At 37.9% G+C, this 20,089-nt stretch overlaps 1 protein-coding gene across 1 annotated transcript in view; it reads right to left on the bottom strand.

The window, feature by feature from the left end:
• Positions 1–18,242, bottom strand: part of LOC139716025 (uncharacterized) — a 77,983-nt gene extending 59,741 nt beyond the window's left edge. The window contains exons 1-3 of the mRNA XM_071627582.1: positions 18,070–18,242; positions 16,503–16,561; positions 15,725–15,834 (exon numbers count right to left, since the gene is read on the bottom strand). Of these exons, the coding sequence (XP_071483683.1) occupies positions 15,725–15,834; positions 16,503–16,561; positions 18,070–18,166 (266 nt within the window). The 5' untranslated portion in view covers positions 18,167–18,242. The remainder of the gene's footprint in view (positions 1–15,724; positions 15,835–16,502; positions 16,562–18,069) is intronic.
• Positions 18,243–20,089: the final 1,847 nt, after the last annotated feature.

The following is a 20,089-nucleotide window of genomic DNA, read 5'->3' as shown; positions in this document are numbered from 1 at the left end:
GAGCAGGAATGGCAACTGAATAAATTAACTCTAGGCCAGGTGTATGGCGTCTCGCTCGTCTCTTTCAAATTCAAGTTGTTATTGTTTGACCCAATAACGGAATTGTAGACAGGTTTTATGTTGCTATAGAGGTATCTTGTGCCACATGAGTAGAAGGCATCACTGTTTAGTAGTAGTAATGAACTTTTCATGTCCCTCCTTGTCAATTATAGTGTGTTCAAAGGGGTTGTGTGTCTATATGCCAAAGAAAAGGAAAACCTTATTTTCGTCATGGCTATTTCTCTATACGTAACCGTAGGTGATGAGTATTGTTGGTATCTGAGCAGTGAATAGCACAGCATCAGGCTAAAATCCCCCTTAGTTATACGCGCTAAGCGTTCAATTTGATATATCTTTATTTATGTAGTCAATCACTGCTAATGGAGTTACAGAATTATGTTATGACACCTTTCACCGAAAGTTTGTAAAGCAAAGTTTATAGACAAGGCAAGCAATTGTACATGAATAATACCAATGATTTCAGAGGGAAATTATGGTATACCTAAATGTAAGGGTATCATTGCTTTGGAATTGCTGAGACAATATCTTGGCACGAGGGCTTCCACCTCTAATAACTGATCCCTTTGAAGATGTGTCGGTCACGGGTGATCGTCATGATTCGTCTTTCACGTAGAAGCTTCCGTTCCACACTCTTAGTTCGAGAAGACTTACCATCATACTTCAAATTGTGATTAAAGGTAAAGACTCAAAATCAGACAAGTTGACGTGTTATGTCTATGGGAGGTGATTTTTTTTTAAACCATGCATTGACTTGACAACGTTTAAGCACCTTTATTTCAGCTGATTTTGCTCCATTTCCTCTCAAACTTAAGTATGTGGTAGCTCAGACAATAAGCTGCAGTAATCATGCATTTTATTTTTTCAAATCTCCTCATCAGGTTGATAATTTTGCAGCTAAAAACTGAAAATGAGAATGGAATGTGGACCAAACGATTCCTGAATCATCTTTCACATTATAAGCTTACGTTCCTCAAATTTTCTCGTCAAGATGTACATGGCCGAGAGGATAAAGGCGACGTCACAAGAGACGTGATGTTGCACACGTACGGGTTCGAACCCCAAAGGAGCACGAAACAAAATACTTATATCTTTTGCTTTTTTTCTTTTATGGAGTATTCACCTTCGTCCATGTAGAAATCACGTTTTCATGTAAACGTACACACACACACACAGACACACACAATATCCCTTTGTTTTGTGTTGGAGACCACATTGCTTTGACAGGCAACTTGGACTTGAAATTACAAATGTTAAAGTGAAGATGACTCTTAAAATACCGCATGGCCATGTTTGATTTTTTTTTTTACAATATAAAGACCTATTGGTAAATATTTATTCACATATCCTTTCCAATCAACTTACTTGAACACGCCGACACCACACGAAATTTTCAATTAGTTGCATGACAGAAACAATTTCATCTGAATTATGTAGGACTGTATAAAGAATTGGACTTCACGAATATTTCTCAATATTACTTCAAGTCGCTACTTAACATTATTTTCGTTGTCGATCACTGAAAATGAGAATGGAATCTGGTTGAAACGATTCCCGATTTATCTTTGTAACTGTATATTGATCGAATCCACGCGGCCACTCGTGGGAAGTTGAATAGCGCTATCAGTCACTTGACGTATATAGCCAAAAAACTGAATATCAATGTAAATTTGTGTTGTGTATAGCAAACATAGATAGATTTAAGTTTCGCACAAGATCATCGGATCTTCCGTGTGGCAGAATCGCTTAGCACGCTGCGTGTTTATAATGCCCGACCGGAAGGAGAGAAGTTAGTCGAGTCCCGCAGGACTTTTCCCTTTTATTTCTTTTTTTCTTTTTTTTTCTGCAGTTCAGCTTCACTCTTATGTCATGAACACAGCTACTCTATTTCCCTTGTTTTGCATTGGAGTTTGGAGGTTGGGTTTGCTTCATTAATTTTGTCACACGTAATGTTGTAAATTGCCCCTTGACACAGTACCCCGCTTGCCACCATTCGTTTTCTCTTTCCTTTTCTCTTCATTTGTTCTTGTTATACTGTAGCAGGATATTTAGGAACGTGTACGTTTACATAACTAACATGAATGGGAACTGAATTAATTAACTCTAGTCCAGGTGCATGGCGTCTCGCTTATCTCTTTGGAATTCCAGGTTGTTATTGTTTGACCAAATAACGAAGTTAAAGACAGGCAGGGAAGGAAGTGACTTGATATTGCTTCATAATGAGGAATTTCGGGCAACACCTTTCCAAGTGTAGTGATTATGACGGGGTTCTCTGTCGTTTATTTTCGTCATGGCTGTTTCACTAGTTAGCCATAGGTGATATATGTTGCTGGCATCTTGGAGAATAGAACAGATCAGTACCAAACTGGAATAGCCCTATAAGCAATGTGGTAAGCGTTCAATTTTCTTGCATTATCTTTCTTCTTTAAAGTCAATCACTACTGATCGAAATACACACTATAATATGACACGTTCCACTGGTAGTTTAGGAAAAGGGAGTTAATACACGATGCAATGATAAATGTGCTACCATTGATTTTAGAGACGTCATTGTGGTGTGGTACTGGTGATGGTAAGGGAACCATAGATTGCTTTTAAAGTAATGAGACAATCATTGGACCTTTGCATCAACACCGTATTCCCATCTAGAATATAATGCGGCGTGCGGCGTTTTTTAAAATCCTGACGTGGACATTTTCTTTTTCTTGTTTTTAATTTACGAATGTTATATCTAAATTTGTTTCTTTCCCCTAACATTTTTTTTTTGTTGAATATAAAGTTGGACGTTCCTTGACCGAGTCGAAGAGCAGCGATTTAGTTACAGTTTCAATGCATCTTGTTTACCATCTTCTCTGACATTAAATTGATGGTTTTTATATTTGACATTGTCTGTCTATTTGCCTGTTTATGCTCATAAAACACTGCTATAACAACTAATACATTTGCTTCACTTGTCACACGCAATGATATGGATTGCAGTTGTGCATGCAGTTTTACTTCTGCCACCTCTCGTTTTTCTCTCCCCTTTTCCCTCACTTTGGTTTTGTTATACTGCAGATGGGAATGATTACACTAACATAACCCAACTTGAAGTAGGAATGAGAACTGAATAAATTAACTCTAGGCCAGGTGAATATAGCGTCTCACTCATCTCTTTGAAATTTCAAGTTGTCATTGTTCGACCAACGGAGTTGAAGACAGGCTTTATGTTGCTATAGAGGTATCTCGCGCCACATGAATGGAATGCATACGCTGTTTAGTATTAGTAATGAATTTTTTCATGTCCATCCCTGCCAATAAAAGTGAAGTGTGTTTGACGGGGTTCTGTGTCATTCTGCCTATGAGAAAGGAAAGTTTTATTTTCGCCATGGTTGTTTCTCTATGCGTGGCCGTGGGTGATGGGTGTTGTTGGCATCTGGGCAGTAAAGAACCGAGTATCATGCTATAATACCCCCCCCCCCTTAGGTTCTAAGCGTTCAATACGGTGATATATCTCTCTTCTTTATCATGTCAATCACTGCTGATGGAATTACAGAGTTATGTTATGACACGTTTCACTCAAAGCTTAAAAAACAAAGTTTATGCAAGATACAAGCAATGGTGCATGAGTCCTATAGGCCATTGATTTTAGATGAGAAATTATGATATGCCTATAGTAGGGGTGTCATTGATTAGGAATTATTAATGACACGATTAAGCACTCCTTCCACTTCTAACTCTCCCCTTTGAATGTGTGTCGATCACGTGAGATCGTCATAAATTATCATTCACGTATAAGCTTTCGTTCAAAGTGTACTCTTAGTTGGAGGAGACCTATAGTTACATGGTTAAAGGCGATGTCTCTTTCGCTGGAGCCGTACGTTTGGCCCGTTTTTCTTTTGCCCTTTTCTCTTTAATCGAGGTATCACTTTCGTCTAGGATAAATCATATTCTCATGTAAACAGACTCACTTGCTCTGTATCCCTTGTTTTGTATCGGAGGCTTCATTGGTTTTACTGCTGATAAATCTCACAGGCTTGTATATAGCTGTAAGAGCTCTCTGAACTGATCATTATGATAGCAAGATTAGAGGGAGTCATATTGGTTATGTAAATAATGGTCAAAGGTCATGTTTTAAAAGGCCACTGTTAAAGCCAGGATGGTTATAAACACTTAATTGTCATGTTTTATTTGTACGTGCCGAGAATCCCTTGGACCCCGTTTACAGTGTGAGGCTCGGCCGCGCCGAGCCCACCTTCATTTCGGTGTAAACGCGCAAAAGGCCAAATGCGGGGCCAAATTTGGCCTCGCATTAGGCCACGCTCTGGAGGTGGTCTCGGCCGCGGCCGAGCCGCGGTCGCGCCCGGCCTTTTTCTCAGTGTAAACGCAAACTGGGCTAAATGCGCGGCCAATTCTAGTCTGGCTTCCAAACTCTCGCCTGTACTATTTCGCTATTCAGGATATTAACCACTGCAACGTCGAAAACTAGTATAGTTGAAGGTGGTTTTGTCCTGCAAAGGATTTTCTCCTTCGGCAAAAGCCTTTGCCCGAACGGCGACTTCGTCGCCACGGAATTCAGTTGGCAAAGGATCTGAAAACCAGACAATACCAAATTGCGTTTGTTTACAAGTAGAGCGCCACTACGACAAAATAATGAAAGGTTTGAATCAAAAGCGCGGTCGAGTCCGGCAGTGTAAACGGACTAAATTGCGGGGCTCGGCCTCGCAATTGAGGTTGGCCGCGGCCGCGGCTCCGCCCAGCCCCGCACCGTTAACGGGGTCTAAGTTTATGCACTGTACGTACTCAAAAAGTCCGTAAATCAACTTAGTCGCACACGCACAGAATTTCCACCTAGTTTGTGTGACAGAAAAACAAATGTGATCTGAATAATGTAGGCCCAAAAAAGTTCAACTAAGTATCTCATTATAACTTCCAGGTGCTATATTGCATTCTTTTCTTTGTCGATCACGGATAACCGATATCTGATGACCCCAAGCGTATCACCTAACTCGTCTTTAAAGTGACGAGTTTCATGTCTCGTTAAACTTAATATTTCTTGTGTCAAGTTGTTTTTTATTGAAACTTAATGGCAAACTGCCCTTCATCAATGGAAGCAAACACTTTAAACTACCAGATATTCAATTTTTCAGTAGTAACTATCCTGATAAAAATAGGGCATACATACTCAGGTTATTCATGAAAAATATAGAATATGATTGAATGTGATTATGATGGTAAATATCGGGGATTATTGTTCCCTTGTCAATCTGGATCGGTATTTGAGTAATTTCAACGGATTCCACCTCAATAATTATGCAAAAATTTGTTTATGGGTATTTTGTAAAATTATTTTGCAAAATACCCATAAACATGCTTCTCCACACACTAAACGAATGGGAGACAAAGGGCATGCATACCCAGGTTGGTCATAAAAATATAAAAATATGATTGAATATGATTATGATGGTGAATATTTGGGGAATATTGTTTCCTTGACAATCTGGATCAGTATTTGAGTAGTTTCAACTGATTCTACTTCAATAATTATGCAAAATACCCGTAAACATGGTTCTTCACACACTAAATGAATGGGGGACAAACTGTCCCATACGTAACTGTCCCATACGTAACACGTTATGTCTGTCTTTAATTAGAACCTGCAATTAGAGCTTTTTGCCTAATGACATGAAACTTACCTGTGATAATCTTGAGTGTTGTGACTTTGATCACAGTGAGTTACAAGTTGTAGAATGATATACTTTCAGAGAGTTTTGAGGTTGAAAAAAATGTTCAAAAAAACAAAATTTTTCTGGTCCCATACGTAACGGCACATATTTTCTCTTCTAGAATATAATTGTCACGGTCATTTTTCTCAATTTTTTACATGATTATACTTCTCCTCGATATCAATCACCATGATGAAGTTCAATATGATCAGAGGCCATTAACACTATTTTTCAGGTCATAAAAGTCTCTGAATGTCCCATACGTAACGTGCGCGTTATCTTGGACTTGCCCTAGGCCAAACATTGTGATAAATGTCAGTTTGTCACCTTCTCATGACTCATTCTGAAGTTAAGCACTCTCGATCATCTACAAGCTCTCTTAACAGCCACAAACAGTTACGCAATGTTTTGAATTTGAACATGAAGCAGAGGGAGAGTGCACAGCTCTACAAGGCCTCAGGGTCACTAACAACAAAGAACTATGAAGGCAGCACCCTTATACAGAGGAAATCCACTTCCCCCCCCCCCCCCAAAAAAAAAAAAAAAAAAAAAAACTCCAAAAGAAAGAGAAAATAATTCCCTATAGAATGTTTCAAAAATGACAAAAAAGGGATAAGAAATAAGGAAGATATGAGGTTTTGATAGCACCTGACTCGCAAAATTTGTGAAAATAAAAAGCTCATAAAATATTCAGCGTATACAGTGCTCAAGCTATTAATGCCACCTCTAATAATATCAAACATTTGTTCCTCTTTTCAACATTCCAAACTACAATACAAATGACTTTGTCTCTGAATATATTCAAAACAGATTGTCTACTAATTATCTGCATGTTTGATTTTTTTCCCCCATGAAACCAACAATATTCATTTTTCATTGTCAAACTCCTTAGATGAATAATTCCTCATCTAGTCACTCTCCCCTTTCCAATTTCTGTTGTCCCCTTGATGAAGATATGGAAATCTTTTTTTTTTTTCTTGTTTATGCCTTTGTTTTGTATTCATCTATCATATACCACCTGTCATTCGTCTCTGTATACAGGGTGCCATTGTTAAAGCAGTTATCAAACTTTAATGTGCCTACCTTGTGTGTGTTTGTGTTTATTAAAAATCTATAACGGTAATAAAGAAAAAATGAATAAATTATAAAAGCACTCTGACAGCACAGATAGCTCCACCAAGCAGCTAATTTCCATCCATAAATACATAAATGCTGAAAATCATCCGATTTCCCAATATAGAAGCCTTTTTTTTTTAATATGTCATCAACTTCCAGCTGCACGGCACCTCGCCTGAACAGAGCATGCGCTTGAGAGCATGTATCATGCAAATCTCTAATAAGTGCAGCTTGATCTCCGAAGTTTATTGACCTTATATATAAAATGTAAAAATATCCAAAATCAATAAAAATTCCTGGATCACTTTTCTCACAAGTTTCATCCACATCCGTCCACAACTTTCTGAGTTATTTTGCACACAGACAAACAAACAAGCAAACCAACAAAAATATCAAAGCCGATGAAAACATTAAAGGGTGTGTATTGTAGTTCTGTTCGAGGTGAGGATTTAGCTTTTAACGTTTTGTGAGATAAACCACTCCATGAGATGTCAAAGAACATGCAAAAGGGGGTATCAAAAGTTTATTTGATGAAAATCGGTTGTGGAATGGCCGAGATATCCAAAACCAAGGTGAAACATATACACTTGTAGATCCTAATAAAAGGCGTGGCCTGTGGCCTTTTATATTATCACTTTTTTGGATATATCTCAGCCATTTGAAAACCAATTTTCAACAAATAAATGTTGAATCCTTCTTAAAATTACATTCTCTTTCATATTTCATGAGAGGTTTCTCATTATCTCACTTAGGAATGTTCAAAACATGAATCCCCACCTCAACCAGCACTGTACAGTCCCTTCGTAAACTCCTCCCTTGGCGGAGGCTTCTTCAACCAGCAACAGAGGTTTGCTTTCAGGTAATTAGCCCCTGATAATTTTCAGTGCTCTGGCTAGAGTGCTCCGGCAATGCTGTACCATCCCTCTCCATGGTCGAGCACACAGCATTTTAGCTCGAGTGCCTTCTCATGTACATAGCCTGGCTGCTTCAGTACAAGAGAGCCATATATGGCATACTCCAGTCTTCTTTCATGCATTATTCACACAGAAAATTTGATAGGAAACTAGTGGTGTAGTCTAATCAAGCAGACCTCAATACGGGCCAGTGTCATACTGTATCAAATGCCATTCATTTGGCATGGATGCCTGTCTACTCCTACTCGTATCAAAGCAAATTGATCCATCACGACTGATCTTGACAACTGACTGTACAGTAGAGAGCATATTTGCACTATACAAGCAGTAGTTGCTACTTAGGCCAAGTAAAAAAAGATAGTAGTTTCTCGTCCGGGTTTTTTGAGCAGGGCGATGAGGGAGGTCCTTACTATTTGATATCTTACTATTTTTTCGAGGATTGTCAAAATGAAAGTAATATGAGTTTCTCGTCCGGTAATTCTGAGAAAGGTAACGAGAGAGGGCTTTACTATTTCTATATCCAATTTATGAAATGAAATATCACTCTGGTAGCTGTGTTATGAGAGACCAGGTCTCAAGCGTATGTCTTGCCTGCACTCTGTGCATTTTCAAACAAATAGATTATGTACCATACTTGAAATGAAACTTCATGCATGCAGAAATACATTTGCTTTTTCTTTCCACTACAGATGTCAAGGGAAAATGACCATCTTAATACTGGTATTTAGTGTTGTAATGGCATTTCTGATACCAGTGTACTTGCAATTCTGATGTATTGTGCTATTAAATGAAACAGGTATAAAACATGTCTTTCAGCAAAGAATGTACGACTGAAATAAATTCCATGATATTCAAAACACTGCTTTATTAGGTGATACGCTATCAGCGTATCACCTATTGTGATTGCCAAAATTTCTCTTTTTTTTTATTCTTCTTTCTTTCTGCCACATTTTGTGTCGTCAATATCTCAACAATGACATTACGGAATAACATGACATTTTCAGTCAACATGTCTCATGACAAAATCTAGCCACAATAAGGTTTTCATGACAGTAACATATCTATGACGTCATCTAGGCGCCATTTTGTGATTTTCGGACCTTGTCACATGATCGATCATAACTTCATAACTGGATATCATTTCTGTATCATTTTCGGTGGACATAAAGTTCAGGTCACGTCTATCTTACTTTTTAACGCTAGTTACCCAGGTCTTCATTACGCGCGCGTTTGCGCGCGTCAAAATTTTAAAAGGCTCAAAACGACTTCCCAATGGGAAATCTCGAAGTTTCAATTTTAAGCGTTTCAAACATTTTCTCGCGTGCGCGTCCGTCCGCGCAATTTCGCGCGCAGAGGGCGTAAGCAACATGAAAATGCATTTTTTTTGACTGATTTGGATTCCTGATACTTTGAGTAACAATATCCATTGATTTCCGATCGATGTTGACCTATAACAAAGAAATGCACTGGCGTCAAAGTTGAAATTCCGCGCGCGCGTCTTTCTGCAAATATAGTGAAAAAACATGTCTTTGTTTATTTCGGCATAGCTCTTTAAATCGTCCATTGACCCTATATTTCTATTGCATATTACAAAAGCATATGAATTGGAAATAACGTTTCAAGTACCAATATTGCCAGGAAAACTCATGACGTCATCATATCATCATCTGAAATCAAAAAAGTGGAATTAATTTTTTTGAGGTACTGTTTCTGTCATTCATTTACTCGTATCTCTGTTGTTTAAGCTCAATATTATCCCAAATTCAGATATGTTGTACTTTGAACATTTGCCTTTTAAGTCCATATCATGCTTTTGATATTTGATGACGTCATCATACCTTAAATTGTGATTAAAGGTAAAGACGCAAAATCGGACAAGTTTACGTGTATTGTCTATGGGAGGTGAGTTTTTTTTAAACCATGCATTGACTTAACAACGTTTAAGCACCTTTATCTCAGCTGATTTTGTTTCATTTCCTCTGAAACTTAAGTATGTTGTAGCTGTGACAATAAGCTGCAGTAATCATGCATTTTATTCTTTGAAATCTCCTCATGAGGTTGACAATTTTGCAATTTAAAACTGAAAATGAGAATGGAATGTGGACGAAACGATTCCTGATTCATCTTTCACGTACATAAATCTACGTTCCTCTAATTTTCTCGTCGAGACGTATGGCCGAGTGGTTAGAGGCGTCGTCTCAGAAACGTGAGGTTGCACACGTACGGGTTCGAACCTCACAAGAGCACGAAAGAAAATAATTATTTTTTTAATTTGTTTTTTCTTCAATGGAGTACTACACCTTCGTCCATGTAGAAATCACGTTCGCATGTAAACACAACTATACGCACACACTCACATAGTATCCCTTTGTTTTGCGTTGGAGACTGCATTACTTCGACTGCTGCAAAATTTTGCAGGCTGGGCTTTTCAAACTGATTTAAAATATTGTAATAAAATGAAATTTGTTCATATCAATTCAGTAACACAATGTAGTCGTGGTTACTTTGTGCTGATTTTATACATGTAAGAAGCTATACATTGTAAAAAAGGTATTTGAATTGTTCCTTTAAGTCAGTCTTCTGTATTGATGATTATTTGTCAATTAGTGGTTTTTGTGGAGTTTCAGATAGTGATAAAAAGTATAGATGATAAGTACAGCGATAATTCCTACAGTTAGTTCAAAGTTGTGTTACAGAGGTTTGATACATACATTTAGCATTGTGTGTGTGTGTACGTGTGTATACAGGTTGGCCATATGACACATTCTAGACAATTAATCTTAATTAATTAGCAAACGTGATCAGCTATGGAACTGAATATGGTACTAATGTATGATGTTAATGATTCTAATTAAACTGTGACGAGTTTAAAGGGATAGCTTAACTGTGTGTAAAAATAAAGCAATTATAAGGAAATTTTAGGGGAATTTGATAACCATGCCTATAATAATTTCATACAGGTACTAATAGCTGCCTCATGTTCATGCGATCAATCGTCATGTCAATAGCAAACTGACAACGTACAATGAATATGTTATACATTGAACAACTTTCAAGTCCATATCGTTATTTTCTAATTTGATGACGTCATCATGCTAGAAGGTATGGTTAAAGGCGAGATATCGAAATCAGCGAAGATTGTACGTTATGTCTATGAAAGGGGATTTTTGTTTTTTATATCCATGCATTGACTCGATAACGCTCGAGCACCTTTACCTCACTTGATTTTGATTTCCTCTGAAACTTAAGTATGTTGTAGCTGAGACAATAAGCTGCAGTAATCATACATTTTATTATTTTTTTTTAATCTTCTCACCAGGTTGTGTATTTTGCAGCATAAAACTGAAAATGAGGATGGAAGATGGACGAAACGATTCCTGAGTCATCTTTCACATATCAGTTTACGTTCCTCATATTTTCTCGTCGAGACGTATGACTGAGAGGTTAAAGGCGACGTCTCAGAGACGTAAGGTTGCACACGTGCGTGATTAAAGGCAAGGTATCAAAAACCAGCCGATTATAGGTTTTATGTCTGCGGGACGTATTTTTCCCAAGTTGCCAGAAATGGCATAGCGACCTCAGTCGTTACAAGGCCGCTTTTCCGTCTAGCAATGCAATAGATGTTCACACGGCCACGTTTAATAGTTGAGTGGGCATTGACTTTCCCCCTGTTATATCTATACATTGTTGTGTGTATTTTTTTTTTGTCTTACCATTTCCGTGGATGACCCGTGGCCGAATGGTTACAGAAACGGTTTGGCATGCACGCTCAATATATTTTCAAGGTGCCTATATCACATTCTTTTCTTTGTCGATCGCAGATGACCGTCATCTGATGACCACAAGCGTATCACCTAACTCGTCCTCAATGTGACGAGTTTTCATGTCTCGTTCATCATTGGTGTTTGTGACTTTTTGTGTCCACACAGCTGGTATGTATCTGCATTTCTTCACAGTACAATTGTAGCACATGCAACTGGAAACTGGCTTGTACAATTGCAGATGGATGTCAAAATGATACTGATATGGCATTATAGCATTAAACATTTAAAGATGTTTCTTAATGTTCCAAAAAGACATTTGATAATCACTCATCATTTGGATGATGAATGATTGTATACCACACTACAGATGATACGACTCACGGCCGTGTCCGTGAATTTACATCGTAAAGAAAAGTATCCCGCAGAAATACGAGACAAACCAGAATCCGTGGAAAAGTTGTTTATTTTGTAGATACAATTGTACACCCATTTGATAATTCTACATTTGCTGGAAAAGTGCATTCATTTTACTTGGGTACCTAAGGGGGGGTCACCGTGCATCCCCCCCCCCCCCCAGGACTCCTCGAAACTTACATTTTTAGGATCCTCATGACATACCAAAACATAATCAAGATGTTAACAGGAACGAAAAGTGGCTGTTCTAGGTGAAATTTAATGTATTCTATTGTTTTTCATGATTTCTTATGTATTTCTTTGTTTTTCAACTTTTTCAACTTTTGTTTTTTCTTTGTTTTTCTATGGAAATTGTCACTGACCACTTTTCTACCATAATTAGCACAAAACTAATCAATGAAAGTGATTAATTGTAAAAATAATCAGGTTTTCATGACCTTCATGACAGAGCACCTGTTTTCCATAGGAAATGTACACAAAATCACAAAATTGTGCCTGTTTTGGGGGACATTCCCTTACAATAACGGGCGTGACTTCACAAAAGTATACGCGGATACTGAAAATTTGGTCTCGAAAGTTGCGTGAGACTTGAACAAAACAAAGTCAAGTTAAAGTTTTGAGGAGTCCTGGGGGGGGGGTGCACGGTGACCCCCCCCCCCCCCCCCTTGGGTACCCTACTATGTAGGCCCTACATGTAAGCACATATATATTACATACATACATAAGGACGGAGGGGGGGGGATCCACCCCCACCCCCCCCTGCACGACACTGCACACACATGCACATAGTCACAATGACATGAAAATGTATACAAACTCGATACAATCCTCACAAGCATTTTTACAGTACAATTCATCCGCTTGAAATATGAGAAACGGGGAAAAATACGAACAATGCGCGAAATATGCGTGGAATATCAGCGATTGATCGCAAAAATGTTGCCGCTATCGCGTTCACGACGTACCGAGTGCGCTGTACATCACAGCTAGCCCAGGCCCGCCCGGGCGCCCGCGCCCATCCAACTGGTACAGTTCGACTGCTTTGTGGGTCATTCCTTCTTGCCGAGCTCGCAGTGTGAAATGCATGCGTTATTACATACGCACTAAGCTACAGCTGTACTACAGCTAAGTAGAGGACGCAAGGCGTAATTAGAAATGAGACATCACGATTGGTAGGTAGGTGAATTGTCGATTTCTTTTTTTCGGCGGCCAAAAAAATAGTAAATATAAAAAAAGTTGATGCGGCAACTGAAAATCGATGCGGGCGGGGAGCGGGCTGGGATGAGAATTATGAATTTCTTTGTATTTTCAGCGCCATTTTGAAAATAGTAAATAGTAAAAAAATCGATGCGGCGGCCAAAATCGATGCGCGCGAGGACGAGAAACTGGTTTCTTTTTTTACTTGGCCTTATAAATATAAATTATATTTTAGATCTTACAGTATGTCACCTAGAAATCTTAAAAGATCCATGGAAATTTACTCCTTTGAGATTGAAGTACATGTAATGCATTATTTGTTTTTGGTTTATATAAACATTAATTTTGAGCAGCTAGAGCACCTTTGAGTGGATATGTTGCGCATTATAAATGTCTGCACTATTCTATTAACTACTCACTATTCATTAATATTATTTAAACTGTGAATACATTGTACATCAAATAGATTGTAAGGTGTAGGGTTGGGTAGAATCATATCCAAGAAGGTTCACCGTTAGTATCCTGTTCTCCTACAACTCATCCTTACAGAACTGTTTTCCTCATCATGGCCACACTTTGTCTGGCTGCTTGAAATTATTCTAGACTTCCTCAGATGCAGCCTCTACTATCAAAAATTTTGTACTTTGCTTCCGGACACAAATGAAACAGGAAAAATTGACATGAAAGTTCAATACATGTACAACATAGCACTTGAAATGTTGACTACTATGTATGCCTGTGTGTATGGATTATGTAAACAATGGTTTTCATATTTATGATACAAACTGTGTTGTACATTCTTAAGGTCTCTGATTGCTCATACAAGCATTCAGTGTTTCCTTACAGTTTGCAGAGCTGCCATATGTTTCATCAACAAATTATGATTAAATTTCAACGCAATTCTGTGCATCTCATGTGTTGCAAGTAGAGTCCAGAAAATGTGACTCAAAAAAAGCTGTATCCAGGTAAAAGCTGATGAAAAATAACCACTTATACCACAAAATTCCTCTCCTTACCACACAAACATTAATTAAGACACATGTAATTGTTGAAATAAACATTGGCAAGGATATTGTTTTTAAAACTAAATGTTTGAAAATCATCTAGATTAAAAGAGCAGCCCATTCAATCCATAGCAAATTTCACAGAATGGAAAACTATGCAAAATATGTGGAGTGTTGTTGAGTATATCTACAATACATGAGTATTTGTCTTTAGTGTGGGTGTACAGTGTACACTTGTAGGTAAAGTTTGTGTTTGTGTTGCATATACAATCAACGGGAGTATTGAATTATACACCAGACAACCACAAAAAAGGGGAAAAAAGATTAATCAGCACAGAGATACAATGAACTTCCTCGAAAGTCACCACTCTATTCAAGTTGAACAGTCTTGAATCTATTTACGATAATAGTATCACAGTCTGAGAAGGCGAATCTCACCAAACGGATCATCACCAAACCAAATGTCAGCATACATGTATGTTTTTACAGGATGTTTGAGGATATGCTTTGATGGTTTTGACAGAAGCACTGAGTTGGCACATCACACACACTTATACCTGCTTTTGTTTCAAGTCATCTTGTTACTATTTTCCTTTTTAATGTACAAACTGTAGTATCATTGACAGTAGCGCTCTCCCCCCCCCCCTTTGATCCCCCCCCCCCCCGCAAGTTTCTTCTGAATGTACAATGTATTTCACTCTGACTCACAGTTTCCATATTTCCTTATGTGATCTTTAAACATGTACCAAAGCATGCCTTGCACACTAATCTTGGTTGTGCTTTATACATGCATGCTCCTGAATACAAAAGGTTTTAAAAGTGTAAAGTCAAAAGGTAAACTGTACAAATAAATGAAACAACGGACTCTATGAACTGATGTTTTCATTCCTCAAATGAAACAAAAACACTTAAATCCAGAAGCAGTACTTATTATACAACATTTTATAGGAAACTACACACACTAACATTTAAAAATAGTCATGGATTAAATGCCATGTGTGTGTATTAAAAGACAAGCAAATTATGGCAGCCTTAGAATACATAAAGATCCCTTGACCTAAGAAACAGGAATATTTTACACTAGTAGTAGAATTTTATTATTCATCTGTGACAAACTGCAATATTCACACGTATCATAAAGCAGGGTCCAATACAAATGTACAAGAATGCATCCAATTGCCCATCATGGATATGGACATGTGGGCAGAGTACTGTGCCCTATAATCTTTAACAGGCAAGTGTTCATTCATTTTGCCTGCCCAACAGGTTTTTTGTTGCCCTGCAAAAGTGAACAAGTCCCATAAATATGTGCATTTGCAGTACCTGGCTGGAGCGTGTATTTGTAGAGACCAATGTGAGGATGATACAACCATGATTCCAATTAAGCTCCTGTTTTCATAGTTATAAGCTTTTTCACAAATATAGTAAAAATTTGTGAATTGGAAATTCGAAGACAATTTTGCAGGTGGTTGAATTCGTGATCGAGAACCATATTGATGGAGTGAAATAACTATCACACCTCAAAAGAAAAAAAAAGAAACAGCTGTAATTACCTGTTGCCGTAATAAGCATCGATCTGACAGTCATCGTAGTTGGTCACGTTACTGCAATAACTGTTAACAAGGCTCTTCATCTCTGTAACAAATGCACTTGTAGAGTTCCACTGTTGACAAAAACACACAAAAAACTGACCATTATCTCAAAAGACAAGGGCATTTGCAAAGTTTACGAAAGAAAACAGGTATCATTCATCATTCATTCATTGACTGATGAGTGTGGTATTAAACAAGAAGGAACAGCTAATGGGGACAGAAAAAGTGTATCACATTGATTCGTCTGTATGTCCATTACTATTACAGTAAAAGGAGGGAAAGTAGTTGAATATTTCTTTAATATACATGTTTTATAGAGTATACATTCCTAAATATTTTCAATGTTTTTGTTTTTGTTTTTATTTTTGTTCATGTGCAAAAATTATAACTGTACCAACACTTAAATCAACACATACACTGAACATATATTCTATAATATTGTATCCATTATCCAATATAAGGATACTGTACTTGTTCATCTTGTAAACTGATGATGGACTTACTGTATGACTAGCATAAACTGCGGACAAAAAAAGCATCATTATGGATGAATTCCATATTATCAAATTAAATCTAATTTGATTCTTGGTACAACTACTTCAGAACATTCAATTCTATGCCACACAGCACTACATGTTCAAGCACCCAGGTGAGGCGGACACAACAGCGTCTCACTAGTACACTATACATTTGTACCTAGGTACTTATTCATAAAAATATGATGTCATATCATACTTACATCATCAAGTGAGTAGATTTCATCAAATCTGACCTCTTCCTGGTTTTCCATTATTTCACCTGCAGATCAATAATTTTGTTTTTCAAATATTTGAGTCAATCCAGGGGAAAGGGTGGATGTTTCAATCTTTGGGCATATTTACAGAAAACGAAATGCAAGACTGTTTTTGAATCATAAAATGTACAATGGGCAACCTGCACTGTTTCAATGTAAACAGCATAGCTACAAAACTTAAAGGACAAGTTCATCTTCATGAACATGTGGATTGAGAGAATGCAGTGCCATAAGGACTTAGAACACAATTGTGAAAGTTTGAGCAAAATTGGACAATTAATGCAAAAGTCATGAATTTCTAAAGTTTTGATTGGAACCACTGGATGAGGAGACTACTAGAATTTATGATGCATGTGTGGACAATAGAAAGAAAATATACAGAAAATTTCACAAAAATTCACTTTTCTAAAATTGGGCATTTTGACCAACCGCTTTCAGAAAGCAGGGGGAATAATTGCTACCCTAGCATATAAATTATAATGTCAGTATCAAGATGATGGAATGTGTAATTTTCATGAAAAAATTAATTTTTGTGGAATTCCCTGCATATTTTCTTTACATTGTTGTCCACACATGACCAAGAAATACATGTATACAAGAATATATCATGCATGAAATAGTGTGTGACAAACATGTTTTATGGCATGCTCCCTATTGTGCATCAAGTACATTTGACACTGTTCAGGTGTATGTGAGTGTCTGATGGTTCATCCTTCCTTTCTTGATTATGACAGTCTTTAACTTGTAACTTAGGCAAACTTTTCCATCCAATTAAAAGCTTAAATTCATGTATGGGCATGCCTAGAAATAAACACATACTTGCATAAACTTAAATTTACACATTAAAAAAAAAAAAATCAAAATTGTGCTTTGTTGATGTTGATTACAATGCACTGTGAAGAGAAATTTATGCATACCTGCTACACTGTTCCTTCAAAACTGTACATCATCAGACCGCATTAGACACAATTATATTATTATTACATGTATAGACATCTATTATCTCTTCTTTTTCTTCTTCTTCTTCCTGTTTTAGCTCAGTACAGACAGTCCACCTCAGGTGTATCATCATACTCTTGACAGGTATTAATTGGTATTGTCTTGGACGTGAATGTGTGTTGGCGATAGGCCGATATTTGTGTATACATTCGCTGTTGCTGAAGGACATGATCACCGATGCCCCTGTCGCTGACCTTCACTTTGGCTTGATGACTGTGGTGTTAGTGAGTACTACTGTAATGTCGTACGTGAAAATTAATGTGCTTTGTATGTAGAATGATAAGCCTAGCTAAAAATGTCATTCTTGACATTTCAGCTCTAGAATCTAGATCTAGTCTTTAGTGAATGAATGTAAGCTTTTTCTGAGCTGGTGATGTGAGTGGTGCCTGGTTGTGGTGGTATATAAATGACAATACTTTTGCTTACACGACACAATCTAGCATTTAGCCTCAGTTTAATATCTAGAATAATAGATACAAGTTGTATTTATAAATGGCAAATCCGTTCTGCTTACTTGACAACGAGCAATGTACCAAACCACAGAGAGCTACAACCAGTGCCAGCTGTAACAACACTCGCCCAACGCTCCCGCTACACCAACGCCCTTCCATAGTCGGATAATGTGTACGCTATGCAGTTCCTACGTTTGATCGGGGAATAGCTGCAACTAGGTTCAGTGGCGATGCGGCGACTCTGCAAATGAAGTACAAAATACCAACATTTGATGAATTTTTTGCAATCTAAAAGACAATGCAGGTATAAATACAAAGAAAGGTAGTCGGAACCATGCTCGAAATGGTTCAAGGGATAATATGAACACGAAATAAATGGCATTTACTCACAGGCGTATGGTCGCGAAGAGCGGCGTGTACTAAGTGTTGGTCTCGTTTGTTGTCAAGACAAGTGGCTGTATCATTTTCCGTAGGAACACCACCAACATACAGTGTACGTACGCCACCACCACACACAGCAAGTGCATGGCCCTGTCCTGGATTCGAATGTCTGTGCGCGCTGTTATAATGCAGATCTCGCATAGGAGCCCAGGCACCGCCCGGAGCGATGGCGTCAGGCAGGGGTAAGTGGATTGGTGGGGACGGTGTAAATACCATGTACCAGTAGGGAGGGGTGTCTCGCGAGGATGCCGCGCATCTTGCATTATTGATTAGACCGGTTGGGCGGAATTAATGAACGAATTAATGAATTAATGAATTAATGAATTAATTAGTAGTAGAGGTCTCGTAGCTACAGCACCTTTCATCATCTCATTTTTTTTTTTTGTAATTATCCTTAAAGAACTAAATCAAAACCCCAAGAGAAATGCGGATTGAGCGATATCAGGTTCAATAGCAGAGCACATTGGTGAAAGTTTGAGGAAAATCGGACAATCGATGCAAAAGTTATGAATTGTTAGAGTTTTGATGTTGGAACCACTGGATAGGGTGACTATAATAGAGTTTATGACATCATGTGTGAGACAACGATATAAAGAAAAGAAAATTCAACATGATTTCACTTTTCTAGCGTATAATGTAAAGAGTACTTCACTTACAGTTTTCTGAAAGCAGGGGGAACTTATTACCCTTAACAGAATACTATTTATGTCAGAATCAAGTTGATGGAATGTGTGATTTTCATGAAAATGATTTTGTGTGTGTGTGTGTGTGTGTGGAATTATCTTTATATTATTTATTTCTTGGATACCTTGATTATGAGATTAAACACGATCGCTTTGTTTTACTTTGTTTTTGGATGTTTCAGTCATTCCAAACCCGATTTTTAACAAATAAACTTTGAATTCCTCTTAAAACGGTATGCTCTGTACTATTTCATAAGTGTTTTCTTGGTATCTTGCAAAAACTTAAAAGCCCAATTTTCATCTCCACCAATACTGTACTATCCCTTTAACCGATGTCATTTATATTCTCGCTTTGGTTTCCTTAAAATAATGGTGTATCAATTTGGACAAATAACGTTTGTCGCTTTAGATGTGAAATTATTTTGGGTATAGGAGAAAGAGAAATCAAGTAGACAGGGAGTGTATCTAAAAAGGCTATAACAGTCACATGTTGACGATGCAACTGAGTATTACTTCGTAAGAGCGCTAAATCTAATGGAAAGGTCTCACGGGAAGGTGGCAGGAAAAGATACTGGAGTAATATCTTAACAGGGCCTACTGCCTCAAAACAATTTCTCAAAAATCCTGGAAATGCATTGTTTTCGTATAGATGAAAAAAAAAACATGTTTGGTAAAGTTACATTTAAGTTCATCAATCTAAAAAACAACAACAACAACAAAAACTTCGAGGATGAGTTGCAATATTCATTGCATCGCTTATCTGGATTCGAAAAAGCTGGGAAGGGGTGACACCACTTTTTTTCCCTGGCGGTCACTGTATCACATTTTCTGGCCCGAGTCACCCAGGCCCCGCCCTAGCCCCCTCCCCTCCAGTGATCCTATCCCGTGATCCCCTCCCCCACCCCCCCCCCCCCCCCCCCCACCCCACCCCTCGGCCCCAAGTATCGATATCGTCAAC

This window comes from Diadema antillarum, unplaced genomic scaffold, assembly GCF_040938485.1.
Source record: "Diadema antillarum isolate AM-2024a unplaced genomic scaffold, OU_Dant_1.0 scf00000060, whole genome shotgun sequence".
Lineage (NCBI taxonomy): Eukaryota > Metazoa > Echinodermata > Echinoidea > Diadematoida > Diadematidae > Diadema > Diadema antillarum.
The sequence above is the reverse complement of the archived record's forward strand: the minus strand, read 5'-3'. Positions and strand labels throughout refer to the sequence as shown.